Raw genomic sequence first — 25,856 nt, forward strand, 5'->3', positions numbered from 1 at the left:
CAGAGCCTTTTATCCAACGTCAGAAAGCAAGGCTCAGACTGGCTGACTGGGGGCCACGGTACCAGTTCCCAGATTTCAAAAGATGCTTCGTGGGTTTTTGTAGGGTTATGGTTCTTGCCAAAATCAGTTCATAAGATTCTTTGCTTCCTTCTACATCTCAGCGGTTAGTAGAGGCTCTACATTAGGACATGGAAAATCTTTAAGGACTATGCCTCCTATGCATAAGCCCACTGAGCTGATTTGAAGTAACAGTGAGTGATGTGATGCTCTTTGCCAGGGAGGGGCACTAGAGAGCCCTGCAGACCGAGACCTGGGAGTGCCTGGGACCAGGGTGCACAACTTTGTGCTGAGCCCTCTGACTACAGGCACACAGTCGAGGGGAGTGTGCTCTGGTTAACACGGTCATGGGCAGTTTCCCTGGACTTTTCAGATAATTGGCACGTAGGCAGCCTGACCTGTCAGCTCAGCTTTATAAGCTCCAAATGAGAAATCAGACCCTGGGTGTCAGTAGTTACCAAGACTACACTGATACCAGTTGGTATAGAGAAGAAGAAAGAACCTTATGACAAGAGGCCCTGGTCAAGTGGAGCTGCCAAAGTCCTGGGGCAATGGCGGGGAGGGGGGGGGGCGGGGCGCAAACGTCCAAAATAATGGTATGGGGACAATTACAAACACCAGCCAAGGAATACATAGTCAGCTCCTCGAATTAGGCTTGCTTCTCTCTCAGGAAGGCTTTAATTGATGTTTACTCGATGTGTGTGTGTTCAATTACGCAGAGCAATTACGCAGTCCAACTGGCAGGGGCTCAGAGTGAGTTCTCAGTCACTCCTCCTGAAGAATCCCTGTTTCCCCCTGTCCCTGGGTTTGCTTCCCCTCCTCTCCCCCCCCCCCACCTGGCTAATGCCCCAACTTCCTACCCTCAGCTCTTCAGGCCTGAAAAAAACGACTTAACACAACCTTTTACAAAACTGTCACATTTTAAAGATACAACCCACACTGTACTCCAATTCAGTTGCACCAGAAATGAATAATAAATCAAAATAACAGTTTTCTTATCAAAGGCACTGGACCTGGAATGAACGGGCCCTGGTGGGAAACTCATTACCTGAGGGTTTTCCATTGGCAGAACTTCGAAACCGTTCGGGGAAAATACCTCTTCTGATGTTTACCTTTTAGTGTGGAAATTTCCTTTTTCTCTTACACCAAACTTGATAATGGGATTCCTCCCCATTTGGGCTTCTTTGCTGCCAGTGAATGTTTTAGCTCCTCTTCATTTTATTCATTCACTGAACAAATAATAATTGAACACCTGCTAGGTGCCAGGCATTGTTTTGGCTGTTAGAATAACTCAGTGAACAGAACAAACATGGAGCTTCCATTCCAGCAGGAAAAGAGAGTAACATTACACATCGCAGGTAAGCAAACCATATGGTGTGTTGGAGGAGAGTAAGTGCTGGAGCAAAAAAAAATATGTATATGTATATATATATATATATATAGAGAGAGAGAGAGAGAGCGAGAGCGCGAGCAGTTTACGTAAGGGGGATGGGCGGGGTGGGGAGTTGCATCTTAAACAAGATGATGGGAGCTAGTCTCATTCTGAAGGTGACATCTGAGTCAAGACTTGAAAGAGATGAGGAACTTTGTGACACAGATATGCTGCTCCCCCAGAAGAAAGGGACAGCCAGGTGGCATTTACAGATGTCCCTCCTGTAAGATGAACTACTGTGCTGATCCATGAGGTTCTCCAGCAGCTCTGGACCTCTCTCCCACGCCATTCACGATCCACTTACTGCCCATCCTGTGTCTCATCACAAAAAAGCACACGTCCTTTGTGGCTGTCAAAGCGACTGTGGAAGAGGACGGTGCTCTGCTGTGACCTCAAATCCCCACCCTTGGGACACTCCTGATCCTTGTCTCTGATGCCCCTGAAGACCATTCCCTTGAAGCCCAGGAAAGAACTCAAGTAGAACTCAAGTAGAGAACACACATCTCTCGTGGGGCTCTACAGGAAATGGTGTTTATCCTCCTCCATCGCTAAAAACCCCTCCTGGTTTCTTTTCATTATTTTGAAGTATCACCCAATTCTGGACAGAGCCCCCCCGCCACATCCTCACAGTTCTGCAACCCGCTCTGCTCTCAGCCTTGACCCTGAGCCCCTCCCTCTGCCCTCGGGCTTGCTGCCTGGCCTTCTGGACTGGCTCCCCAGAGACTCCCCAGCGACTCCCCAGCCACACCGGTGCCCCACAGGGCAGGCCCCATGGTCTTCTATCCTCTCCCACCCTCTGCACCAAGATCTGGACTTTTCAGGAGTAAAACCTGAAAAATCACACCATAGGAATAAAGACTATCCGATGGAAATTATTTTAAATAATGATATGGCTCTAGGTTGAGAGGGACTGGAAACCTCACTATCCCTCCTTTTCACAGGCTTCTGGAGCAGATTTTTCCCGCCTTGTGGAGGGAAGCTGAGAGACTTTCTGAGCCAGAACACAATCAGCAAGTCAAGCTCTCCTTTAGGGTAGCAGCCTGTGCAGAACTGAATGGCACAGAGCAGGGACACTTTGTCTGTCTGTCACGGAGGCCAACAATAAGTCAAGCAAGAGGCTTCCCCTTAGATGACAGCGATTCCTGAGCTAAATGCCCTTGACCCTTGAGTTTGCGGCGAAGCCCCTGACTATTAAGGGACACAAACCACAGAAAAGGAACTGTCAGATATGTACTGTAAATGCTGACAGCAAATCATCTATAATTAACCACCTCTGAAGCTGGCGTGACACACAGGAAACACTGCCATTTGCTGCATGGGAGGTCCGTGTGTGGCCCTGACCACCCACTCACGGACACGCTTGGTCAGCCCCACCCCTGCAGCAGATTAGGACACAGGGCTGAAGACAAAGCACTTAGAAGAGCAGCCGGTCTCTAATTATTAACGATGTGAAAGGCACTTCCAGCATCTCTAGCACAGCCCTTCAACACGAGTGCAGGGGGAATGAGAAGCTGATTGGAGTGGTTTCATCACGGGCAAGCATTAACTTAATGTGGTCTTAGGGAGAGTTCGGAAACGTGCTCTTCAACAGGCCGCTACAGAAATTCACTTCTCTTGCTTTGAGAATACTTTGTGTCTAGGTGTCTCTATGATACAGCTGGCAAATGTATTAATTAAAATTAACATCCTGATTATACTTCTATCATCAGGGATAACTTGGAGGGATAAGAAATTATTTTAAAAGATAACCTAGGCAAAGTGCCTATTTTGCTTGACGTAAGAATGGACTTCATTAGGTTGATGGGTGGGACAAATACGTGAGGATACTACTTCAAGCACATAAAATTCCTACCTCAATTTTCAGAACTAGAGAATTTTAAAGCTGCAGAGGATCTTAAAGATTCTAACTCTATTCCCTTTGGGGCTTTAAAGGAGACTGAGGTCCAATCTTAAGCTTTCCAGACGCCCACAAGACAGCATGGGGCATACAGTCTGAGATGCCATGGTCCGAGTGGCCCCCGAACACGAAGGGCAGCTGGTCGCAAAGGTCCCCGCATCGGCTCTGCTGTGAGCACCAAGGAGGGATGGAATGGGCCCTGTTCTTAAGCATCTGTGAAGACAGGAAGGAGGCCACAGCTCAGACCGGAGGCAGGCTGATGAACAGGCCACGGAGCCTGACCTCGTGCCCGCAGAGAGAAAGGCCTGCCTCCAGTGGCCAGGTGCTGGGGCTCTGACTGTGCTACGTGTCCTAGAGGAAAGAGTTCCTGTGTTAAAAAGTCATGCACTCGGGTGCATTCTTCATTCCCACTCCCCTATAGGTCCTGGGCCCCGCCCTGCATGGCAGCAGGGTGGGTCTGGCCTCTTTGTTCTCTCCTTCCTCATCCTAACTCTCACGTACTCTGTTCTCTCCATTGTTCTGCCAGCCACTCAACATGAGGCAAGATACTGAAGTTCAAGTTTGGGCTTAATAGGGATCAGGGAGATCCCCCAAACCTCACTTTGCTAATACTCTGCACATAGCCAACCATGACCCTGAACTTATTTATAGGTACTTCGGGACCACAGAAGGGTGGTGGAAGGACAGGGTTTCCATTTATGAGGTATCCCTCCCAAATACACACGAGCCTGTCCAAGCCAGGCTGATGGGGCTCCCATCGGCTAAGACTGGGAAAATCTAAGCCCTAAAAAATAAAGTACAGCAATGAATTATGAACCGCTGAAAAACAGAAAGTGGTGCGACCATATAGATAATAAACAGTTAAACACGTCAGGAGAGGGGCTCTTATTTGCAATGAAATGCCAACTGCTGACTGGAAAGTGCCGAAGCTGAAAGAGCGTCATCTCGCAACCTGCACAGTAAAGACTGGCTCAGGCAGAGACCATCCATAACGTTCTAGGGGGAAATTTTGACAAAGAACGGGGTATTTTTATGTCTCCCACAGAAAGCTCACTGGTTGCCAGACAAAAAAATATAGTAACTATGCAATGGATAAATCAGACTGTACTGAAGGCTTGGTCTAGTCTCCAGGTTGACAAAACTTAACAATAAGAACAGGTGGACACAATTGTGCCTCCAGAGGTGGCACCTAAAAGGACACTTTCTTACGCAGCATCCCCCCTGTTCAGAAAGCACCGGAATCGAATCACAAGGAAACGTCACTCAAAGTCAAAACGGGAACTGTTCCATGAAACAAGGAAGAACTGTGCTCGCCAGAGTTACAAAGAACGACAGTGGAAACAGTGTTCCAGATTAAAGAAAACCCGAGGACCATGAAGCCACGGCAGTCTAGCGCTGTTTCATGCCGTCCTTCGGAAGAACTCAGGCTGGAGTTCATGCCAGGCTTTATTGTTCCTTATATAAGTAATGCACAGGTGGAAAATCAGAAGTTTTTAAAAATCCATAGACCACTTACATAACCTAGCTGATGCTCAGTCTTGTAAAAATAAAAAATATATGATGTCTCTCCTTAAAGATGAGCCTACAAATCAGCCACAATGACATTCTGTTCCTGGGCTTTGCTTCTTAACTAAGTTTTTTTTCCCGAGTTGTGAATTCATGTCATTCTGAACATAGCTCTTGGTGTGTGACACAGTGGGTTTATCCCTTTACTATCGAAATACATGAATATTATAGAAATGGATTTAAGAGGTTTACACCTATATTATTCTACTTCAGTTGCTGTGACATTAATCTCCTTTCCAATGGAACTGTCTGAATGCTGTTGCAGATACACAGCACGGGCAGTCAAAAAGAGACTTCTTTCCCTGAGGTGCCCACAGCCGACCTGACTCTGAGGTCCTGGTATATTTAGAAATTAAAAATGCATGAGATAACATCACTTCTCCCATTTTGTATTATACCCATTACTTAACTGGAGCATGGTTATTAAACATATCAGAAACCAGCCTATTTTCACACTACTTCCCTTCCTTCCAACACACACGGGAGCCCGCTTCACAGACCAGGCAACCACGGCCCAGCAGCCGACAGCTGAGTGCAGTTCACACAGGCAGGCAGCAGTAACATGCCATCAGGACCCTCCCGTGGCTCAGAGCAGCATTCTCTCTACACTTCTAAACAAACATGGAATCGCTTCTCGGCCTCTTGGCTAAGATCAGGTGTAGCATCTAAACAAACATGAGCATCGCTGAGTCACTGCATCGTATGGTCCAGCTCTGCAGCTCATCCCAAGAATCACTGATACAGTTTGATTCACGACACTTAATTTTCCACCATTTGAACAGTCCCAGGGTCCTCATCGGAGGTTCCTGGATTTCATGCCAAAATAATGCTAGAAAGACTCGCAGTGACAAAGGGGCACCAGAACAGAAGATGGTGTGACTATTGTGCCTCGGCTCAATTTCCTGGGGGCAAACCTACAAGAGACGCATTCCTGTCAGACAATTCGGATAAAAAAGTAACCCTCCCCAGTGTCTCTAAGCACAAAAGAGGCCGCATTTATACAGCGCATTATCTTCGGAAAATAGCCCCTGGCTTTGATTCCAAGACGAAGCAGAGATCTGCTCGGGCGCACGGGGAAATAAGATGAGAGCGATGAAAAGCTACTGTCATGGATATATTACACCTTTTAAGCAGTGAGAAATGCATTTAATAAATCGATTGAAGCCCGAAATCTAATTAAATCTAAAAGAGGTATCAACCTGAAATGCTAATAAGTTCACGCTCGAATTGTATACAAGGAAGCTCTGCCACGTGCGCCTCTCATGATGCATCGCCCCAAGTTTTTTCTGTATTCATCAAAGCAGTGCAGCAACGTGACATGAATTACTTCTGCCCCCAGCTTCACGCACAAATACTGGGCAACCTGCTGAGCCACACTCCCCTGCCCAGTCAAGGTAAATAAATGCAGTTCTCAAGGGCTGCGCTCATGGTGATAAGAAGGAAACTCAAGCCTCAGTAAGAAAATATACGGACCTTTTATTCAGAAAAACAATGAAGTATTTTTCTGTCTAATTACTGGCACCCTGTATTTGAAATAATTTAAACACGTAAGACTCATAATTCAGAATGCCAAATTGCTTCATCAAAACTAAAGCTCCGATTAGCTCCATTCTGAGCTGGAGCGAGTGGTCAGACAGACGCAGGGTACACGATCGGGGTCAGCTCTGTCAGATGCTGCAAACTGAGCAGCTGAGCTCCGGGAGCTGCGTTCCATTGGTGAAGTGGGTGTGGTCTGGTGCGCACGGGCTGACCATGTAAGTTCCACGTGCACAGTCTTGTCATTAGATATCTGAACACTCTATTGCTTGCTCACCACCAAAAGTCTGGTTTCCATCCATCACCACACATTTGACCTCCTTTACCCATTTTGCCTGTCCCTACTTCCTCAGTAACCATCAACCAGTTGCCTGTATCTGGGAGTTTCTCTTTCAATTGTTTGTTCATTTGTTGCTGTTTTTTTTCATACTCCACAAGTAAGTGAAATCATAACGTTTCTGTTCTTTTCCATCTGACTTATTTCACTTAGCATAATACTCTCAAGGCCCATCCATGCTGTTGCAAATGGCAACATTTTATCTTTTCATGGCTGATTAGTAATGCATCGTATATACACACAACATCTTCTTTATCCATCTACCCAGTGAGGAACACAGACTATTGACTTATCTTTGCTATTCTAAATAATGCTGCAATGAACATAAGGATGCATATACCTTTTTTTTTTTTGTCTTTCACAAGATACAATTTATTTCTCTTCAGAGTTCAGAGATAGGTAATCCAGGAAAGTTCTGCTTCACAAAGTCCTCAGAGACCTGGGGCTTCTATTCTGTGGGTCACATGCATGGCCTTCCTTCTTTCAATTATCTCATGTTCCAAGGGGGCTGCAGCATGTTCTGACATTGTGTCAAGGGGCTCAGAAGACGTGCGCATCAGGATCTTGGTTGTGCCACCAGATAAGCCACTGAAGCCTGCAAAGGTGCTAGATGAGAGAATGGTTCTGGAGGCTGGAAGTCTAAGGTCAAGGTGTCAGCAAGTTTGGTCCCATCTGAGGCCTCGCTCCTTAGCTTGTAGATGACTACCTTGCTGCTGTGTCCTCGCTAAGCACAGGGTGCATATATCTTTTTAAATTAATGTTTTCATTTTATCTGGATAAATACCCAGCAGAGGAATTGCTGGATCCTACCATTAAAATTTTTAATTTTTTAATTAAGAAATTTAAAAATGTCTTAATTTTTTGAGGAACCTCTGTGCAGTTTTCTACAGTAGCTGCCCCAATTTACAATCCCATCCACAGTGTACAAGGGCTCCTTCTTCTCCACATCCTCTCCAACACTTGCTATTTCTTGTCTTTTTTATAATAGCCATTCTAATAGGTTTTAGGTGATACCTCATTGTGGTTTTGATTTGCATTTTCCTAATAATTAGTGATGCTGAATATCTTTTCCTGTGCCTTTTGGCCATCTGAAAAGTCTATTCCAATTCTCTTTCCATTTTTAATGAGGTTTTCTGTTGTTGAGCTGTATGAGTTTTTTAATACATTCTGGATATGAACCCCTCACCAGAAATACCACTTGTAAAGGTCTTCCCCCATTTGGTTGGTCGCCTTTTTGTGTTGTTGATGGTTCCCTTCACTGTATGGAAGCTTTTTAGTTGGATGTTGTCACATTCATTCGTTTTTGCTTCCCTTGTGTTTGGAGTCAAATCCACAAAAAAATCGCAAGACATAGCCAAAAACTGGGTGTCTGTGCTTTCTCCTCTGTATTTTATGGTTTGGGAGTTAATATTCAGTCAAGTCTTTAAACCGTGTTGAGTCAACTCTGTGTGTGGAGTAAGACTGTGGTCTAGTTTTACTCTTTTGCATGTGGCTCTCCAGAGTTTCCCACACCAACTTATTACAAAGCCTTCCCTTGCTCCGTCGTATGTTCTCGGCTCCTTTGTTGGAAATTGGTGGTCTGTATATGTATAGGTTTACTTCTGGGCTCTCAGTTCTGCTCTCCTGGTCTGTGTGTCTGGTTTTCTATCAACACCATACTGTTTTGAATACTGCAACTTTGTGATATAGTTTGAAATCAGGGAGTGTGAGACTTCTGGCTTTGTTCTTTTTTTCTCAAGGATTGCTTTGGCTGTGTAGGGCCTTTGTGGCTTGATACAAATTTTAGGATTATTTGTCCTAGTTCTGTGAAAAATGCCATTGGAATTTTGATAGGAGTTGCATTGAATCTGTAGATTGCTTTGGGTAGTATGGAAATTTTTTTAACTCTGTTAATTATTCTGATCCACGAGTACAGAGTACCTTTGTATTTCTTTGTGTCTTCAATATCTTTCAGCAATGTCTTAAATAGTCTTCAGTGTATAGGTCTTTCAACTCACTCTATTCCTAGATATTTTATTGTTCTGTTGTGCTTGTAAATGGGACTGTTTTCTTGATTTTTCTTTCTGATAGTTTGTTCTTAAACCCAACCATCACACGTAAGCCAACTTTTCTTTTATCTCTTCTTCAACGGAGTAAAGGGCATGGGGGTGCATTCATCTTTCACTCAAGAGGCATCTGTTTGTTGAGCACCTACTATGTGCCATCAGCATGCTAGGTGATGGGTGAGGAGTCTGTGGAGAGCAGGCTTTTGAGAAGCAAAAGAACATCTGTGGCAGTGGCCTGTGGATCTTCCACGTAGGGATTCCTGTCCTACACAACAAGATAAAGAAATGGCAGGTGGGTGAAGGGGGACTTCTCAGCTCATCACCAGGGCAGAAACTATACAGGAGCAGAATGAGAGACCTCACTGCATATAAATATAAGACTGGTACATCAAAATCTCTGTTAACATTTCAGAGGAGGAGCAAGTCTCACTCAGAATCCTCAGAACTGCAGCATGGCACAATCAGTGCTGGTCTGCAGAAGAGAGGGTGTGAATTAGACATCGGGGTGGACGCTGGGGCCCAGAAGTTTAAAGACAGGCAGGCATAACACAGCGGCCATCCTCGTTGGCAAAGAGGTCCGACCCAACCTGAAGTGAGCTAAAGGACCGAGTAAGAGAGGGAGGACAGCCATCAAGGTGACCACGGGCCAGGGGACACAGGAGGAGACACTGGCAGGGGAAACGAAAGCCAAGTTTCTGCGTGGGCATCGGGTAAAGACCCCCTTCCCACATCCACTGGTGCAGCTGTTTCTCGATCGTATCATAAGAGATGCAACCTAAGAACAGAAGCCCCCGTGACCCCACACCACCCACTCACTCAGGGTTGATTGGCAATTCCCTTTCTCCCACTAGACCCTGCCTAGACCCACCGACCCACTGCGCCCACTGCACCCCTCCCCTCCCAGAGTCAGTACAAAGCCATTGTCACTCTCCGGTACCCCTAAGTTTCGGGTCCTGCTACATATGCTTCCACTGCAGGCCCTGGAGGAGGAACCCGCTTCAGCTCCATTTCAAAGACAGACAGGAAGGGGTAGTGATTATGAGCACACACTCCAGAGCCGCAGGCTTGGTTACGATCTGTGTGACTTAAGGAGAGTTACCCAACCTCTCCATGCCTCAGTTTCATCATCTGTAAAGTGGGGATAATAGTACTCACATCACAGGAGCATTACAAAGGTGAAATAACTTAAACATGTAAAAGCACTAGAAGTGTGCCCAGCACAGGGTGAGCACTGAGTGTCTGCTGCGGCAGCTGCAGAGCTTCTGTGGGTAGGGTCACCGTATTCCTCCTACCGGCCTCGCCATGAGGACGTCTTAGAAGGGTCGCACTCTGGGGCTCACAGCCGGCTTCTTCCGTTGTAAGAGATGAGGCTGTCGTCTTTCAACACCTCCCTCAGAAAAACCCCAGCCCTAAGGACAAAAGCTGTCAAGCTCCCCTTTCATATCAAAGTCTGAAATACTCTCTTCCTCCGTTAGGTGTTCAACTTCCTCCCTCATCTGATATCAAAGACATGCCACAATGTCTGATAAAATCATGACAGTGATTACGAAAGGCGTGCACTTCGCATTCCTTCCAAGGCAGATTCACTCACGAGAAAACTGCTAGCAGACACAATATTTTGGCACGCCATGTAAAACACTTAACGAGAAAGCCAAGGAGCTACACACAGGGGTACTGAGAGTGGGCGCACCTGTGCCTGGTGCCCCTCTATGAGGCTACCTCAGCGCATGCAACAGACGAACCGCGTGGCCACCAGATCAAAGTGCGAGAAAAGTGTGCTCTTGAGATATGGTGAGGAAAATTTCAGAGGACAGTGACCATTCGTTCAGTCAGCAAAGATGTCCTGAGTGTCCACTGAATGCTGGGCACCGAGGAGGGTGCTGGGGACGTAGGGTTAAACAAGAATGAGGTCTGATCACTGTCCTCAGAGAACTGATGCTCTGATGAGGTCTCAGCACAGAAGGAAGCCATGACTTTGGAGTGTGGCTGTTGCCGTGAAAAACACAAGGTGTTCGTTCCAAGCGGTATTTATGATAACATCTCCCTTTTCCAGAGGAAAATCCCCAGGACGCAAACCGAGGCGGGCAGGCTCCAGACCCGGGCCCTCCGTTGGACGATGCCCTGGTGCTCTCGCGTCAGACTCCCTGCCCTAAAAGCCTTCGGTCTCAGAGTTCGCCCAGCAGCATGTGCTCGGAAAGCCTCCTCCACACAGAGAGTGGAGAAGGGGCCGGGGCAACTGCCTCTGAAGCAAAAATAAATCCAGGAAGCGAAACGTAATGATCGTTCATACAATACGCCTCAGCTTGCTGTTCCCTGTCCGCTTTGATTCATGCTGGTCTGTTTGGCGGTGAGGGGGTTTTGAAATGTGACTGTCAGGAGAAGAAATAGGTTTTCTGAGTCCACTGAGATGGGTTCATAGCAGAGAAGGACTGGCGAAGAAAGGTGAGGTAATGTAAATGTCCAGTCGCTACAAACTGTTAGCAAAGGGAACTCCACAGGGTGAGGAGAGGTCACGGGGTACAACTTACGGAAACTCCTTTTCATTTTGAAAACCAGGCCTTCCACCCCAACCTCCTGCCACCTCCACCCTCCCTACAGGCCTCTCTTTTCTGGGAAGTTAAAAAACAAACAAACAGTGTAAGGTTATCTTCCACATCTGCAGCTGTGATGTTTGGCTAACATTTTGGGGTCCACAGTGAACATTCTGGGTTCCTGCTCTGTGTTCCCTGCTTCAGTAGATGACCTCGCTTGACCTTGCAACCGCCCCACAAGGCAAATACTATGACCAGCCCGATTTTCATACCCCAGAAAACTGTGGCATAAGGAGGATGAATAACTCGCTTTAGCCCCAGGATGCTGGGGCCCTCTCTGTCCGCCACGGCTGCGCTGCAGACAGCCCTGAGCTGGACAGCCCTGAGCTGAACAAAGACCATGTGAGGACAAGTGGGCCTTTCATTCAACCGCTGAGGAAACTGGGACCACACCAACTTGATCAAACTCCCTCCCACAAGGGCAGGGCCTGTGACTTCTCCCCGAATGCTCCCTCGACCCCCCCCACCTCCCCTGACCCCCGTAGGCTCAGAGCCAGACCAGAGCCTGACTCAGTCTCGCCCATCACTGCCCACTGCTTCCCCAAACTTGCCCATCCTCTCCAGCTGATCCCTGTCACCTCTGGCTTCGTTAGATTTTCAAAAGCAAAAAAGGAAGAAGCGATCACTTCCTGAGACTCTACTAAACACCAGGTCCAATCAACCCTCACAGGACCCCTATGAGGCCAGTGCCACTATATTGCCACTTTAGAGATGAAAAGATTGGCTTGGAGCATTTTAATTATTTGCCCAAGTCACACAGCTAGTAAGTAGCAGGCTCATAGGTACTAGGCTGCCTCCCAAAAAAGTGAACTCTTACCAACAGCTCTTTTCCTCATCTTTCCTCCTTTATGTTCATGCTGCCCCTGCCTTCCATTCACTGATGCTGCTGGAGAGGGTGCGTATTTTGCCAGCTCCAGGCCTGCCCTCCTGCCCTGCAACCTTAGGTTAAACATGACCCAATAGAGGACTCAGGCAAAGTCAGCAAGTTCTGCACGGCCTGGTTTTCACCATCTACCGCAGGCCTGGGCCAACCTTCCACGTAGGGACTTGAACTCTTGTACGACCCAATAGCTCATGTGATCAACGCCCCACTGAAAGAGGGGGCTCAGGCCAAACATGTCCTCTATCTCCAGGTCCAGCAGCCACTGGAGTGCCCAGATTCCTCGGGGATAAGCAGTGATGCATGAGTTTGCCTGTGAAGACCTGAGAGCGTCATAATTCAAGAAATGCAGGGGACAAGCTGTGCGAGGTGCCTGAGATCATTGAAACTGACCCGTAACTCACCAGCCACCAGGGGAAATCCTATCACTTTGCTCACTTTGCTTCCATGGCTCGAAATCAAATCAGGGGAACATGATCAGATTTCTAATTTGGAACCCTGGACACACCACATTATCTTTAATGACTCCCAGCAAAAGATGCTCATTATAGATCTCACCCTACTGAAATTAAAACATGAAACCAAAAATTAAGCAGAAATTTTCAATTTCTCAGGTCGATATGGCCATAGAAAAATCATGCAAGTGGGAATACACTTACGCCTTAGGGTCTGTTAGGCTGCAAATATTGGAGTTAGAAAATAAATAAATAAACAAGCCCACCATAGATCCTACTGTGCAGGTGTGTGGGCTGCCTGGGTGAATAGCAACTTTTCACGATCAACCTGAGCCATTGTGTCGAGCAGCATTCTCTCTCTGCTGGCGGCCAGAGTCTGTGACACAGAGCTCAGCCTCCTCGGACATGGTCGGCTGCCTCCCCAAGTCTTCCCATCACCGCTGAGTGGACCGAAACACAGTGCCATCAGCGCACTGTTCAGGTGTGTGCGGCACCTTTGCAACAGGAGGCTGACTATTCATCTCTCATCATTACTGCTCAACCGCAGTCAGCATGGATCTTCTAGAAGTTCGGGCAACTGTTAACAATCTCCACAGATGATGTTTACATCTCTCCCCGGGGCCTCCCCGGTGGCCCTGCCCCACCGTGTGACCTCGGGAGTGGCTGCCGCGGCCCAGGAACAATCTGCATTCCCAGCTGTCATATCTACTTCTGACTCTACTCTTCTCAGACTTGAATCCAGGAAGAGGGAGCAGTTCTCTGTCTGCAGCCTCAACAGATGCCCCAGAAATATTAGCACAACGTTAGGTGTAAACAGAAACTGCAAACCCAAGTCTTTATTTTCCCTTGATGTGCATTCTTACAGAGAAAAGTAAGAGGGTCCAGGAGCAGTTAGGGGTGCCCTCCCAGCCCCTAAACCCCCTGACCATGAACATGGTACGCCTTCTCCTAGGGCCAAGTAATACCTGCAAACAGCACAAAGGATAAACTATAAGTTTTATTCTTTTATCAATTAAAAGAACCACTTCTAAGCCTTAAATTGTACACTACAGCTCAGAGAGAGTTAAAATCCCTTCCTTAATCCAGCTACTTAGTGTGGAATGGTCACTGTACAAAAAAATGTACACCCGGGGTTTCTAAGTGCAACTGTCAAACCAGAAAACCCTTCAAAAAACTGAAACAAATGTGAAGGGGCATCTGCACCCATGAAAGCTAAAGGAGGCCGGGACAAAAGGCTAGGTCACCCCAGAAAAGACTGTGGGTGTTATTCCATGACGTTTCCTGTGAGCCTCGGCCTTCAGAACCAAATCGCTCCCAGGGCCATCCAGGACCCTCCCTCCAGAGGAACTTCTCCTTATCGCTCCCTCGCCCACGTGGTGGCCGAGTGGGAGGAGGGAGTGTGTCAACAACTCAGGGTCCTCGCTATTTGAAGCCAGTGCTGAACAAGGACAAGGATCTTGGCAGACATGCTCTCTCACCTCTGTGGTCTGTATAGTGCTGAGGGTCTTAGACAGAAAAAATAACGAATAAGTTAAGTAATTAAAAGAATAAAGGACGAGAAGACAACCCCTGTGAATGTGAAATACAGTGAACTGCCTCAACCGCCTCTTGTGACACTCAGCACACTGGTATTTATGGACAAGGAGCCAGGGGCCTGGAGCCAGCCTGCCTGCCCGAGGTCATGGTTTTCTATGATGCCAGCCGACACTGGAGAAGCCCTGTAGAAGAATGTGCTTCCCAAGAAATGCATCAGTGCGAGCATTCACACTAAGGGGGCAGAGGAAGGGTGTTTGGTGCACACCAGGCACTTGAAACACATCCCCTAAGACATGCTGAGCCCTGACCCATTTATTCAGTAAATTACTCTCATGAGTAGGTCAGAAGTTAACGGAAGTCTTCCAGCTGCCCCCTGGCCCCTTGGCTAGAGATAGTCCCTTGGCTAACCTTGCCCTTAAAACTGGGCAACCTATGATATTCGACAAAGTAATTAAGGACAAATCAAAGCAATTACTTGACATCTCTTGCAATAGCCAGATGACATTTCTGATCCCCAAAAGCAAACTGGACCAAAAATAAAATGTTTTTTCAGGGCCTCAGATAAGTTCAGCATCCATAATAAGTTACTATGGGAAAGCAGGGTGTTGTGCACCATCCACCCCCTTTTCAGAGCAACCTCAGATGCGGTGATAGTCCCTGAGCTCTTCCCCTTCCTGTGTCTCGTCTCTCCTGCCTACAGGAATACAGGGGAAGGCTGAACGGGCCGCGTGCATGAGCCAAAATGGCAGTTCTAAGCAGGGCCCAGACCAGGGTGAGGCAGATGGAGGCGCCTAGAGAGCAAATCTGAAGCCGCAGTGACTCCTGTGGACGTGCAAGCCCCTGCCCTGAGGCTCTAATGTTAGAACTGCAACTGCAGAAGCAAGCCTGCCACTTGTACACACTGGAAGGAATAAGAAAAAAGACCTACAAGCAAGCCACCTGGAGGACAACCATCAGAAACAGCAGGGGGTTGAGGGATCTTTTGGAACAGACTCCAGGCCAACAGTGTGTTATGGAGCAAAATCCAGAAGAGTCAGAAAACCTAGAATAAGCACCTATCTACCCATGTGCGCCAAGTGTGAGAATAACATACGGGTAAAAGCTAACATTTGTTAACATCTACTGTGTGGCAGAAGCTTTAGACGCACCAGCTTATTTCATTTCCACCAGAACTCTTGGAGGTGGGTGCTAGAGTATTACCATTTAAGAGATAAGAAATGGAACCTCAGAGAGATTTAGGAAGTTCCCCCAGATCCCAGAGCTGGTAAACGCCCACACCGGCCATGCTAGTATCCTGTCTCTTTTCTTCATTGACAGTCCCATGGACAGTCCCATTGACAAACGTCACTCTCAAGGAGGAGGGAACAATAGAACCACCACTGTACAGTGAGTGGCAGGCCCCGAGTTGGCAAGACAGTGCCGTCTCCGTAACCCTTCATGCACTGTACACAGCCTTGGCCACAAGCTTTCTCATCTCACACATCATCGTGGCCAGTGTTGGTGAGAGGCCAGAGAGTATGGATTATCATCCTCTTCAATGAAGAAACTAAAGTGCCAACTACGGCTTATGTGCAGGACAGAGAGAGGACGGCGACCCCAGCCCTTTGAAGTGGACCGGGCCAGGGCTCCGCCGCGGGACACCCTGCACCAAACCACTGACCTCCACATGCCCGTGAAACTGAACATGGTGCTGACACAGCGCGGGAGGGGCGGCGGCGTGAGTCCGTCCAGGCGCATGAGCAGGGCCGGGATGCCAAAGAGCACCAGGTACTTCACGTAGAAGAAGAGCACTTGGGCCAGCGCCAGTCCTCCTGAAAGACAGAGGGGCCGTTAGACGCAGGGGCGGGAAGCGGGGCATTCTGGGAGATGCGACGCCCCCACCCCACCCCCACTCTGCTCCACCCACCCTCCTCCTTCCCGTCAGCACCCATGTCTCTTACAGTCTCCCACGTTGGTTTCAACCAGTGAAACTTCTGGATTAACAAATATGAAATTTCTTTTATTATTGTGACAGGCAATAGGAACTCCTTGCAGTCATGCTCCCACAGATACTAGAAAAGGGCACATTTAAAAACACATATTGCACCCCAGCTGGTGTAGCTCAGTGGATTGAGCGCAGGCCTGCGAACCACACATTCGCGGTTCGAGTCCCAGTCAGGGCACATGCCTGGGTTGCAGGCCAGTTCCCAGCAGGGGACTCACGAGAGGCAACAATACACTGATATTTCTCTCCCTCTCTCTTTCCCTTCCCTTCTAAAGATACATAAGGNGCTCCCACAGATACTAGAAAAGGGCACATTTAAAAACACATATTGCACCCCAGCTGGTGTAGCTCAGTGGATTGAGCGCAGGCCTGCGAACCACACATTCGCGGTTCGAGTCCCAGTCAGGGCACATGCCTGGGTTGCAGGCCAGTTCCCAGCAGGGGACTCACGAGAGGCAACCATACACTGATATTTCTCTTCCTCTCTCTTTCCCTTCCCTTCTAAAGATACATAAGGTCTAAACAATAAATAAGTAAAATTATTTTTAAAAAGCATATATCATATATTGCACTTAAAAACTATTCGAAAGGAAAAATCCTCCCCAAGTCGTTGCAACCTTACATAATCTCACACCCACTGGGATGACGAGAATCAAAAAGTCAAGTGGGCAACCGATGGCAAAGAGGTGGGAGTACGGGCACCACCGCGCACGGCTGGCGGGAGTGCAAGGTGCTGCAGCCACCGTACAGCACGGCCTGGCGGTTCCTCACGTGACCACGTGCAGAGTTCCACACGGCCAGCAACACGCCCGAGAGAAGTGGAAACCAACGTCCACACAGACATTATGCCCAAATGTCCACAGGAGCATCGCTCACGATATCCAAAAGCTGCAAAAAGTTACTGTCTGGACCTCCTGATGTTGCACAAGGGTCTCTGAAAGACGGTCACTGCTACGGAGTGTGTGGCTGTAAATCACAACAGTGCCAGACGCAGCACGTAAGCCATTTTCTGAATACACGGTTTGGGAGACGGCGGTAGTGATCCAAACTGAACGCCGTGGGTCCTGTGAGGAGAAAAGCGCAGGAATCCTCATTCCATGCAGGGCTGGTCAGACAAAGAGGCTCTCCAGACGTCTGGAAACCAGACTACACTCACGCCTGCTGGGCAGGCAGGGCATGGCACTGCAGCATTCTTAGACACGTCTGACAAGAGTCAAGAGAGAAAGCTGACATCTGTGTGTGAACGCCTACATATAGATGTGTGTGTGTGTGTGTGTGTGTGTGTGTGTGTATACACATGCACCGAGACCGGGATATACGTGCCAGCACTAGCACTTGGGGGCTTACGCCTCCCCTGGATGAAAGAGAACCACCAGTTCCACTGCCGAGCGGCCAACATGGGGGATCCTAGAGTGCTGTGGTCAGAAAACCCCAGAGCTGGAAATGACAGGACACAGGTAAAGCTGACCGACGGACGGCACAGTGCTTCCAGAACTAAAAACCATTGGCTTGACGAGCCAGAGGCCACACGGGAGCTCTGGAGCAGGGACGTGGCAAAGGCCGTCGGAGCTCTCCACACGTGAGCACCAGAGCATTCTCTTCCCGCTCCCCGAATGCATGATCAGAGAGGACAGGCTGCTTCCTGTCTCACACACTGCCTCTAGTTTGACACTCTTTTTGCACAGTCATTATATCTGAAGCATATGAATTCAAATCCATAGCTGAGTCTACATTTTTATGAGTCACCATTTATACAGAATGGCTACCATTTGTTAGCATTTTCATATAGAACTGAGCTGAGGAAATGGTTGATAGGTACTTACTTTTACACTATGGCTAGATCTAATGGAAGATGAAGTAATTGGGGAGCTTCACCCCAATATGGATGGAAGGCACAAGAAGCCACACATTTATCAATGTGCAACAGGTGCACCATTTACATGTCATTGAACATTTTTATGGATTAAGATACAAAGGTTTAAATTTATCTTTTTCCCTTGCTATTTTAATAACTGGTTCACATGCTTATAGAAAAAAAGATGCATAGTAGCTTTTAAAGCATTCTCATTAGAATATCTGCATTGTTTAATACTTGAGAAAATTGTGTTTGCTCCTGAGTTCTGCCGTCTTGCTGCTGGTTTTGTTACCACTGTGAAGGATGCATAGCTCATTACTCTCCCCCCTGGACCTCAAGGTCAGTCTTTCCCTCCTAAGACTTGGTCTCAGGTTTCGGGGTTCGCCCTAAGGATTTTGCTCTCACTAGGCGGGCAATATAATTGATGAAAGGCAACATAAGAATACAAATGACTCTACAAGTTATTTGACATACATAAATGGAAGTAGCTTGCATCCTATCCAAAAATATAAAATGTAGCTATTTTTCAATGCTTAAAATTTTTTTGCTGGGATTGTATTTAAAAGATTGTCTCATTTGCAAGAGTTCTGACTGGTTTTGTCCAACCCCTTCCTCTCCAAAAAGAGTCACAGGTGACATTCATCCATCCGTCCAGTGAGCACGTGCCGAGGGCCTGACCACTGAATCACTAGCTGGGGGCCGTGAGAGGCAGACTAGAGGCCAAATCTGTGGGGGCTCAGCCTCAGTGACTCACAGGTGGGTTTCAATTTACAGCCTCATTTACCCTTCCCCTTTGGCACTCGGTGCCCCTCCGGCCCTTACGCCCCATCGCTTCTCCTCCTCTTGGAAAAGTCCCACATGCCCTTCCATGCCAGGTCAAATATGGCCTCTTCCTTGTATCTTCAGTATGCTCCAGACAGAATTAATAACTTATCTGTGCATCCACTCAATAGAGAGCTATTAAGCACCAACCGCTTGCCAGACACTAAACGAGGCATGGCCTCTGCCTTTGTCTAGTCCACGGTCTGTTCACAGAGACAGGAAAGAATGTGACTCACAGGTGGGATCGAAACCCAACCTCCAGCACAGGCAACAATCCAAACACAGTGGCTGAGACAGTGGCTTACACACGTTAGAACATTTCACAAATATTCACTGTGTGCTTAGTGTGCACGCGTGTGTGTAAAATACACAGCCTGGACTTCCAGGGCAAGCCCGCTAACACTAGCTTCTGCGAGAGCGCCGCGGCGTGGCGACAGCAGCTGCTGGTTATCATGGAGACCCCCACACACTGAGCATCATCCCACTTAATTCTCACGTCACACTTCTCTGTGGACATTACCCACCTTTCCAGACAAGACCCTGGGCACAGAAAGGCGACAGAATCCACCCAAGGTCACACACTACTAAGTAGCAGGCTCAGGACTTAAACCTGGGTCTGTGTGCCTCGGTGTCACTAAGTTTACTAGACCCACATACGACTTGGAGACCAGGCTCCACACGGAGACCGTGTGGAGCAGACCAGGTGGCCGGGTGGAGGAGCTGTGAGGGGAGCTAAGGGGGTCCGTCCAAGCAGAAAATAAAATACAGAGACGGAGCGCTGAAGATCCTCAGAAAGCCAGCCTCCAGCACACGCTGCGAGCAAAGACCTCCGAGAAATAATCGCGCAGTGGCCGTGCCCACGGCGAGCACCTCCACGTCCACAGACTTGCAATCGGGACCCCCTTCCTGCCAAACCGAGTCGTCCTTAACTCAGGAACCCGAAGGAGAGTTCGCTTCCCAAACAGTTCAACTTCGCACAGATTAGTTATTGGAAAACCTAGTTTTGAATACTTTGTTCTTCTTAGGGTTTAAATCACCAAAATGCCTCTCTTCAAAGAAAGGACATGTTGCTTGGGAGAAATAAAGTTACCTAGGTAGGTATTAAACCCGATTTGCCCAACTTCATTAATTACATGTTGTTAATGTCTTCGGGGGAAAGACTGTAATATATCCTATCACACAACGTGCAAATGATAATTTGCCTATAAAAATACTGAATACTTCACAAAATACATCTTAAAGTAAAATCAAGGTGTTCCAGAAGCATTGTTATATGGCAAAACAAATTGAAGTTCAACAAAAGCACAACTCTAGTATTATAACAGAACAGACATGCTGAATTAAGAGTTTATTTATTTCTGTCCACAAAGGCCCTTCCCAACCCAAACACTATAGGGAAAAAGACTCTGCCCATCAGAACTGCGCTAGTAATACCTCACACTCACAGCGACACAGGGGAGGAAGGAGTTTTTACACAGGACAAATGACCCAGAAATTCTGTCAAGCAACTTTTTAGGTGGAGACCAGGTGTAGATTTCTGTCTGAATTCTGATGCTTCAGTGAAATTCACTGGGCCCAGTAGAAGTGCCCCATAAAGTCTACGTACAACAAGATTTGGAAATTAACTACTGATTAAAGCAATCTATTGCAAATCCTTCAAGGAAGGAAAAAATCCCTTTAGAAAGTGAATAATTGTCACCCTAAAGTATCCAACAACTTCAGAGTTCCATACACCAACTTTGCCTAAAAGAAACGCACACCATCGTGTGCCACCTAGGAAGGTATCTGTACGCTAGCTTACCTGGGCGCCATCCTTCATTAGACAGGCTTCAACAAATGCCGTAGTATTCTACGGGATATCAGGGGTGGAGGGATGGAGGGCAGGGAGTAGGTGTTTCAAAGTACCGCTGTGACTTGCTACTCGGTGACGCCACAGTGTCAGGCAGGCACCCCTCCCACTCCGTAACCATGACCCTGAAGTTATCCTCACACCACACCAAGTATCTGTATTTGAGCAGTCAAGTTCATGGTAGTACATCATAGAGTAGCTTCAGGTTCACACTGCATTAATTTTATATAATCTTGGGATTTGAATCCAAGGAAAAAATGTATAATAATTAATTTTTTCTACTGTATATTAACAAACCTTAGAATGTTTAATGCCACCAAAAAGTGGAAAAAGAAGAGAATTTGATGCTATTTGATATATGTTTGCATTCCCAGTTTTCAAAATAAATGTTAGATGTCCAATATCTTATCCCTCTCTCCTCATTGTGACGTTGTAGAAGGAAAGAAGGAAATGGTTGGCTTTTTGGCAGTTCATTACCATTTCCAAAGGTGCACAGACATTACCTCAGCACCAGCTGGTGCTGAAATGCTGAGCCAAAACCCCCTCTAAGGACGCCCACTTAGGGATAGGCCCCTAAACTCCACCCAGTGAGCAGTTAAGATTTTCAAAAGAATTCTAATGTACATCTGCTGAGCTCTATTACACCTTCACCATGAACAAATAGGTACCTTGCAATCACCTTCACCTGCCCACCTCTTCGCTCCCAGCCAAGCCCCTTGCCAACGCTCTCTTTTATCCCCCAAATCTCATACACCTGGATGTGTCAGGGGGCAAGACCACTCAGTAATGTGATCCTTCTGAGCTCTTTCAGAGAAAAACTATAAACTACCACCTTCATCCTAGGCTCAGTCGAATTGGGGTATAGTTACAATCCACCATATTTCATCTTACAAGACTCTAAAGGTCAAAAGAAAACTGAATAGATACATGTTATCGTACCTTTGTCTAAACCCACAGAACACAAAACACCAACCAGGGACCCTAATGGCTATGGGTGGCAGCAATGAGCCGAGGCCAGCGCATCCGCTGCAACTGATGCGCCTCTGTGCTGGGGGACGCTGGCCCGGGAGGCAGTGCGTGTGTGGGAGCAGGGGTCACCCTGGCTATTTTGGTCCCCTCCTCTCAATTATGAAACTCTCTTAAACTGCTCTCAAAAATTAGTCTTTTAAGAAACAAAAGAAAATGAGAGTTATTATCTTTTTGAGAGATGACTGAACCATTTCTGGATACTGATAAGATGCCTAAGATACAAAACAAGGCAGGAGAGAGTCCAGATGATAACTGTTGAGCCTGGATGATGAAGACATGGGGGTTAATTACATGTTCAGGCTTTTAATTCTCCAAAACGCCAAGCTTTCAAAGGGGAGGCACGAAGAGCCCCTACTTAAACCCTGAATTTCAACCAGGAATATTCAACTTCCTCCTCATCCACCAATCAAATGCATTTGTAGAAGACAATGAGCGGAAAGGACTTAAATGTGCACAATTCCGCCTTCTTGCTCACCCCGTGAGCACAGAAGAAAGGCCTAAAGGAATGAAGTGGAGAGGGGCAAGTCAGAGAGAGAAGTTGGGGGGGAATGCTGCGAGGCAGAATGATAAAGTCACTTAAGTCCCCCACACCCTGGGAAGTGGCAGTCTCCCTATGGGAAGATGGGCATCACGGTCTCCATCACGTACAACGGTGCTTCCCAAATGTATCTGGTCCTAAGAATCACCAGGGATAACAGTTAATCACAGATTCCTGGACCGCTCCTTGACAAGTTCTGATTTAGTAGGTTTGAGCCAGAGTCCTGAAATCTGAATGCAAAACAAGTTTTTTGAGAAGTGACGTCCAGTCAAGTGTGAGAAATCGCCAGTTAGCAGATCCACACCCTACTCCGCTTCCCCAGGTTTAAAAACATTCATCAATGTGCCAACAGCAATTTGGGGGTCGGTGAGGTCAGCGTTACGTTGCTGTGTATCCCTCTCTTCCGCTGTCCTGTACTGGAAAGAGACGCCCCTCCCGGCACTCTGCGGGCTGTGTGACGGAGCTCGGAAGGCAGTGCTCCCCACCCACTCTGACACCCATCTATGAGCTGTCCGAGAAGACGATACGCAGGGGATTTAAAATAAGCCTTGTGCCAATGGACCGACCTTTCCTTTTATTAGCTAAAGACCGCTATAATTTTGACAGCCACAACTTCACTGTGAAGAAGCGATGCTCTACAGCAGGCTTTGAAGGAAGGACAGCGGCCTCCTGGACCCCATCTGACGCTCTCTCTTGGAGAAGCAAAGCCCCAAGCCTCTCTGCAAAGAGCTCTGCTAAAATAAAAATCTCCCCAAAAAGTCGTGCTACAAACAACTCTTGGCAAAACTTGACCACTCTACTCCATAAGGTAAGGCACGGTGTAAGGGGAAAAGCCAAACTTACTGCCAGCTGCCAAAGCCCACCCCCCACCCCCGCCAAAGGATAAACCCTCAGGTAATTCTCAGATCGGCTCAAATTTGGGGGGGGTTGCGGGAAGTCAAAGTATGTTTAATCTATATTTATAGAATTTTACCTATGTGTTTATTTAATTTTGTAGAATCAGTACAATATATTCCCTCATCTATTGTGATAGTGCTTGAGGTGTGTGAAAGCAATTTAAAATGTGGCCATTTTAAAGGACATAAAATGATTCCTTTCCATCTTTCAGAATATGCAGGTTGCGCTCTGGGCCTCTTCCCTCTCACAGGAAGGAACCACCTGGTTTGAAAAGCAGGGCGTCCAAGGCCCCAGCGACCTGGCTGGATCTTTACGGGACACCCGTTCGCTATGAACCCCAAATTCTCATCACTAATACCAACATTTCTCCTACATTCTGGAACTGCAGATAAGGCCGCCCCTGGACCTCCCCACTTCGCCTCCGGGTCTCTGTGCCTCAGAAGAACAAATGGGCAGGTGGTGATTGCCTCTGGAGGCTTCCTGAAACTTCGTTGGGTTGATGTGAATTGAACGACCACCATTTTCTCATTGATCACAACTCGATCTGAGGACAGTTCGCACATAAACAACACTTTACAATCACTTTAGATGGGAGCCCATCTAAAGTCCCTCGATCTGCCAGGGTTACAAAGGTGATGGCCACTCAGGACTAGAACACTCAACTTCTCTCTCCAATAAAGAGCAATTCATTTGCACCGTGGGGGCGAGAGGGGGCACCCCTGGCCCAGAGGTGAGCTGTTTTGAAGCAGGAGTTAGCTAGATAAAGGGAACCTCAGCAACAATGTGTGCCCAGCACAAGGGTATGTGAAGGCCCAGTGGGACAGGAGCAGGTGTGCGCGTGTGTGTGTTGGGGGGGGGGGGGGCTGCAGTACAGTCTCTAAGAAACAGGGGATGGTGTTTGCTCCTGAGAGAAGAAGGGCAGGAGAAAGAGGGGGGCAGAGACAAGGGCAGAGGAGCAGGGCCAGCGGGCAGCGCCTGAGTTTCAGATGGGGCAGAAGGGCCAGGAGCTCCAACTGTCGAGTTTAAGTCGTGGCGCTCTCCCCAGTACCAGTCCTCGAACACACACAATGCTTTACCTGAATGGACTTTTGTTTGGGGGATGCGTGTGTACAAATCAAGTAAAAGAACCGAGTGCCACCTGATAATCAGGGCAAGGCAAAACGATCCTGACACAGAACTAATTCCACAAAAGCAAAGATGGGAGACAGAGGAGGCCACGGGCCAGAAGTCCGAGGAGCGTGCTGGCCTCGGCTCACTCCGGGCACGAGAGGCCAGTCCTCTTCACCTAGAAATGAAGGGACTGCTACATAACTCACTGCTGAAGTCCAGTGACATTCTCATCTACAGCCAGCACATAAAAACACATTCTGCATGAAAACTCAAAACTAGAGTAAATTAAGAATTTTTTAGCATTTTGCAGAATTTCGTGGAAAGAGCTTACAGTGATGGAACTCAGAGACATCACGAAAACTGGAGTAAGAATGGCCACTTCGGTAGAGCACCCTCTCTGGCCAAGAAACACAACCACCTGGACGCCCGTATATGGACCAGGACAGGCTGAGTATGAGGCTGACAAAGTTGCGTCCAATTTGAAGTTCTCGAATGACTACCTAGCTTTTACTGCCACCTCCTGGACTTTTCTGGTATGTCTACCAGATACTACTGAACTACTGAGACTAATAGTCATACACTAAATCAATTAATATATTCAAGAGCCTCTGGCCAATGCAAAAATTCTCAACAAAATATTAGCAGACAAATTCAATAACACATTAAAAGGATTATACACCATGGCTAAGTGGAATTTATCCCGGAGACACAAGGATGGTTCAACTTCTGTAAACCAATCAAAACAATACATCACATTAACACAGTAAAGGATAAGAACAATATGATTACCCCAACAGATGCAGAAGGAGTATTTGATAAAATTCAACACTTTCAATAAAAAGTCTGAGCTAAGTGGGTATAAAAGGAACATATATCAACACAATAAAGGCCATATATATGATGAACCCACAGCTGATTCATAATCAATAGTGAAAAGCTGAAAGCCTTTTCTCTAAGATCAGGCACAAGACAAGGATGCCCACTATCAGCCCTTCTATTCCACACAGTATTGGAAGTCCTAGCCACAGCAATCAGATAAGACAAAGAAAAGGCAACCAAATTGGTAAGGCATCCACCGAGCCCTGGCTGATGTGGCTCAGTGGATTGAGTGCCGGCCTCCAAACTGAAAAGTCGATGGTTCAGTTCCCGTCAGGGCACATGCCTGGGCTGCAGGCCAGGTCCCCGGTTGGGACCATGCAAGAGGCAATCATATATCTCTCACACACTGATGTTTCTCTCTCTCTCTTCCTCCTCCCTTCCCCTCTCTCTAAAAAAGTAAGTAAATAAAATCTTTTAAAAAACAAATAAATTCATAAGGAAAAAATAAAACTCTCATTATTTGCAGATGACATAATAGCATAGATAGAAAACACTGAAGACTCCACAAAAAACTGTTAGAACTAATAAATGAATTCAGTAAAGTTGCAAAATACAGGACCA

General features: G+C 47.2%; 1 protein-coding gene across 2 annotated transcripts in view; it reads right to left on the reverse strand.

Annotated features, from left to right (window-relative positions):
• Window positions 1–25,856, reverse strand: part of HHAT (hedgehog acyltransferase) — a 241,023-nt gene that overhangs the window by 153,428 nt on the left and 61,739 nt on the right. For both annotated transcript variants that reach the window (XM_037027606.1, XM_037027605.1), the window contains one exon: window positions 15,993–16,143. In XM_037027606.1, the coding sequence (XP_036883501.1) occupies window positions 15,993–16,143 (151 nt within the window). The remainder of the gene's footprint in view (window positions 1–15,992; window positions 16,144–25,856) is intronic.

Source organism: Sturnira hondurensis, unplaced genomic scaffold (assembly GCF_014824575.4).
Source record: "Sturnira hondurensis isolate 20B ecotype Veracruz unplaced genomic scaffold, ASM1482457v3 Scaffold0019216, whole genome shotgun sequence".
In the NCBI taxonomy this organism is placed as follows: Eukaryota; Metazoa; Chordata; class Mammalia; order Chiroptera; family Phyllostomidae; genus Sturnira; species Sturnira hondurensis.